General features: G+C 38.2%; 1 protein-coding gene across 1 annotated transcript in view; it reads left to right on the top strand.

Moving 5' to 3' along the window:
• LOC102212007 (netrin receptor UNC5C-like) overlaps positions 1-5,001 on the top strand; it is a 180,561-nt gene that overhangs the window by 136,715 nt on the left and 38,845 nt on the right. The window contains exon 5 of the mRNA XM_005722072.1: positions 4,742-4,922. Within this exon, the coding sequence (XP_005722129.1) occupies positions 4,742-4,922 (181 nt within the window). The remainder of the gene's footprint in view (positions 1-4,741; positions 4,923-5,001) is intronic.

Genomic DNA, 5,001 nt, shown 5'->3' with positions numbered 1-5,001 from the left:
GGTTCAATATCGATACGAATATCGTTGCACCCCTAGTATATGCATATGTAAGCTAATTTGCACTCTTCTTGGCAGAATGCTGGTCATCACTGGAACAAACTATCTGCGTCTTTGTTTATAAATCAGTGCGCTGTGCACTCCCATCAGCGCTTTTTTGTGATCTCATCACACCAATCTGCCTCATTTAGTGAATTTGGCCATAATAGTTGGGATTAGGTAAGTAGCATTCATGGTTAGAGTAGGAAATAATCAATGTAAGTCAATGTCCTCTTATGTGACAGAAACACCACTTTGTGCGCATGTGCACGCATGCGATTGTGTGGGAGAGAGATGAGGGTCTTTAAAGTTTTGCTCGATTGGATGTGTGCGCGGGGGAGCACGGGGGGGTGGGGGGGACGAGATAAGAAGAGAAGGCTTGAGTGAAAATTGGGGAAAAAGAAAGTTTAAAAATGAGGTGTCAATTCTAGTGTTTCATCTGGGCAAGATAAAAGAACAAAGAGAAATCAGTTTAATGTTAACTTTGATGCTCGGAACCTTTGATTCACTCACAATAATTACACTGAGACAGGTAAGCGTGCATAAACACATACTTGCACAGGCCTTGAGATTTTGCTAATCTATTTAAACACTTCGGCGTACACTATTCAGTTCAATTCATAAAATTGAGATATTAACTCAGTCTTGCAGCCACATACATTATAGAACACTTTGTGCACAATTGTAGCTGTGCTCACAGTATGAGGTCAGGAACCAAAGAGCTGCATTTACTTCTCTGCACATTAGCATAATGAACATCCGTTAAGAGATTTTGTTGAACACTAGACAGCCCTGCTAAAATATGATTACAATGTTGTGCAACAACAGATGTCAGATTATAAAACATGATAAAATAAAAAAAAATATGACCGAGGAAAAACACAATTTTTTTTTCCCCTAACTACTTGTGGTGTCGTTGCTAAAATATTCATGACATTTAAAACATTGTCAGGTACTTAACAACAGTGGCTGTGCAAGGAGGGCTAGAAATGTATTTAAAATGTGAGAGAAATTAGCAGGCAGTTTTGACATCCTGTTTTATACTGGCTTAACAACACAAGAATGATTAAATGCCACAAACGCGTCTAGGTTGTCCATCCATGTATAAAAACATTGCTTGGTCTTTCAGACCATCCAAAGAAAAATTAACATTAGACATGAATTCTGCCAGGCATCAGTTCATGCCCTAAGGATGAAGCCCACTTGGGTCATGCAGCAAGACAGTGATCCTAAACACACCAGCAAGTCCACCTCTGAACAACTCAAAAACTCTCCAGTCTGACCAAATTAAAGCAATTCCTGCACAGAGAAGGAGTAAAAGACTATCAGCTATCACAAAGACTTAATTGCAGTTGTTGTTGCCATTACTTTTTCACGCATGACTAGGAAGGTTTGAACAGCATTTTGCATTTACTCGGCGTTTCCTCATCTGATATTAAAGTTTGCTTTTTGACTGAAAACTTTTAATTAATACCAATATGGAAAAACTAAGAATCGGGAAAGGAACAAATACGTTTTCTCAGAACTATATCCATATATTTGAATTGTTCTACCACTCTTCTTCCAGTAACTTAAGCTCCACATTCAGTTAACCTGGGCGACCTTCTATTTGTAACTTGTTAGTTCTGGAGTTCTGTGCATGATGAGTAAAAACAAGAAAACCTTATTGTTAATAGTTCGTGTTTTCTGGCATTGCATCGTTTGCCTTAAAGCTGAGGAGATGTTAGCATTTTTATTAAGCATCTATATTTGTTATCCTCTGATATACTCTGTATACATCTCCCTGTCCATAGATGCAGAGTGCTCGCTTACTCAGTGCAAAGTTTAATGGAACACAATCACCAAAAACCTCTGCAGGTCTAAAGCTGTCACTGTACTGTTGCCTTAAATGTTTTATTTCATTATGAATTTCCTCTACTTGTATTTTATGTAAATATAACTTAATGTAAAAGAAAAGGTCACTATAAACAGCATTCAGCATTCCACTGCTTTTTTTCTGTCTATATTTAATTTGTCCATTTCTCTTGTTTTACCGGCTGCACTGAAATTGTAGCAAGCTAGAGTGAGAGAGCCTGTTTGTATGGGTTGTGAGCTTTAGTGTTACGATGCACTGAAAGCCACCGTGGACTTTGACGACGCCTGAAGACTGACGCGTGTTAGACTGATGTGTGCTCTGTTGGCTTCAGACAAAGAGACCACATGTGGTGGCTATTCTACCACTGCCACTGCATCATTAGCCACAGCTGGTGTAAGACTGTGTGCATGTGTGTGAATTGCAAAGGGTGGCTGATTGGATCAAACCAACCTCAAGGGAGAATGTGTATTTGTTATTTTAACTCTCGCCCCCACGTCACCTGTCTCTCTCGGTTTACCCACACGCATTCACATGCTTCCGCTCCTATTCTGTTTCTTTTCTATAAAGTGTGTGCATGTTAGATTAACATGAATGCAAGAGGAAAAAAGAAAAATTAAATTTAAAAAACACATTCCATTGGATCATCTGGGAAATTTCAGCGTATCAGTAAATTATAAGTATTACATGAGCATCCAAAGCACCACGAGAGACTATTTTTGTAATATAGTGAACAAGAGACTAGTTTTACCAAAAACAGTGTTACATTTGTTTGCTTAATGCCATATTTTATTCATTTTAAGCGTCCACGCTGTCTAATGGGATGTGTTGGTGATGGCTAATTTGTTGATCCAGGTTTTCAAACTCATTTCCACACACAACCCAGTATGATCTCAAGTGGGCCAGAGCAGCAAAATCACTGCATAATATCCTACAAAAAGAAATGCTTCCCTTTCTTTTACTGTGCAGAAAACATTGATGAACAGCTTGACATGTCTTGAGAAAATAAATGTCTTTCAGACAATTTATTTTTCCCCACGTTTAATAAATCTGTCATTATAAAGAAACGCTGCTGTCTTAACTTAAAGAAACACATTAGTGGGACTTTTGGCACCGCTGTCTTACTTCAGTGTGGTATGGCAGGGCACGGGCAATTTCTTTGTCAGGAAAAAACTGACACTGATTCAAAACTGTGGCTCAGATGAAATTACCACTGTCACAGCACGCTCCATTCATAATGGCATTACAACAGAATTTTTCCTAGTGCAGGATACAAAGAAAATATAAATATATAAAAGAATTCGTGTTTGGACCATTTACTGGAATAGTTCTGCATATTATACACATGTATGTATATGTATATACATGTTCTACAGTAGATCATAACTATTTTACTTAACTATTTCATGATTTGGTTTGTATTGCATTACATTAAGTCTATTGAATAATTTGTATCTCTTGTGGCAATGCTTCAAAATAAGTCATAGTCAAATCATTGCTTCCTGTGACCACAGCACTTCTTATATCATAAATAAAAAGAGATCCAAATAGTCTGTTTTATCCTGCAAATGTAATTTCTATTGGTTTTTTCCTTTGCGCAGAAAAGAACACATTGTTTTATACCTTTACAGTATGAGGATAAGCTTATCGTCTGACTGTAAATAAATGTTTTTGTTCCTTTGGCTTAGTCTTTTTCTCTGTATAACCTTTATGTTGTAATGGAAGCTGAAAGGTCACACAGCATCTCACTTAAGATTGAGAATTCACAGCTACATTGCACCCCATGACCAAAGAGTACTACTGAATCTGATTCAGAACTGGGTGGAAAAACTGAGAATAACAGTGGAGAGTGAGTAAACGGCAAACTGAAGAATAACAATGAATTTCCTCTTTTCTGCATCTGAGATATCCATTTCCTAATGAGAGGGGAGGAGGAAATTAAACAACATGAATTAAACAACACAGCTTGGACATTTATGTGCCTGCCATAAAGCTTGGACAGGCTGAATTTATGAGGGTTTGGTCCAGTAAATACAGCACTCGGGAAATCTGATTAGGCTCATAAATAGAATAGTTTCCCGCTGTCCTACCCTTCACCCAAAGTACCTTTCGAAAGCATATGTTTGGGCATTTTCCTTTCCTTTACAGCCACCCAAGGGTTCCTTGTTGTTAAGGGCCCACTGTAAGTGAGGGTCATTCAGATTTCAAGTGTTTAATTCCTGTGACTTGGTGCGTGAGCAGCTTCCTGGTATTTCATTATGCACAATCAGTCTTATTATTGTTTCCTGCCTCATAAAACACATTAATTTGCTTGTAAATTTGTAATCTGTAATCTCAAGGATTTATTCATGAGAGCGGTTTGGGTTACTTACAGTACAAGATGAAGCATGAGAGATCATAAGACAGATTAGGGAGCCGCTAACGGGCGTCCTGTCCTTCAGCTGCTTATTTATTTATTTATCTCCTTTGACTATTGAATATGGCATGTTCTCAAAGCTTTTCCTCATTGAACCATCAAAAAAGATGACGGCAGCACGCTTTCTAAGTCCTACATCACTCCTAAAAGTTTCTAAAAACAAGATTAAACCCAAGAAAGCTTTAATATTTGTATTCTTATTTTATCCTCTGGATCAGTTATGAAAAGAAGATTTGAACCTAATATTATAATTTCCTCTACAGGGAGTATGTGTTGCAAAAAAGGCGTCGCTATAACTTACTAGATATCTTGTCAAATTTAAATTGTTTCACTTCATGGCAGTAATAAACTTGTCCTCTGTAAAACATCTCTTTGCCTATCATTGGTGTAGAAAAGACATTGTCCTCACCTACATTTACCCTCTGAATGTCCCCTAGGTGGAGTGGTTAAAGAATGAAGAGGTAATCGACCCGGCGGAGGACAGAAACTTCTATATCACTATTGACCACAACCTGATCATCAAGCAGGCGCGTCTCTCTGACACAGCCAACTACACGTGTGTGGCCAAGAATATAGTGGCCAAAAGACGAAGCACTACAGCCACCGTTATTGTTTATGGTAAGTTTGTCGGTATGTCTTTCTGTGTGTGTAGGTGTGTGTGTGTGTGTGTGTGTGTGTGTGTGTGTGTGTGTGTGTG

Source organism: Pundamilia nyererei, unplaced genomic scaffold, assembly GCF_000239375.1.
Source record: "Pundamilia nyererei isolate P.nyererei 1_Seehausen unplaced genomic scaffold, PunNye1.0 scaffold00006, whole genome shotgun sequence".
Taxonomy (NCBI): domain Eukaryota; kingdom Metazoa; phylum Chordata; class Actinopteri; order Cichliformes; family Cichlidae; genus Pundamilia; species Pundamilia nyererei.
The sequence above is the reverse complement of the archived record's forward strand: the minus strand, read 5'-3'. Positions and strand labels throughout refer to the sequence as shown.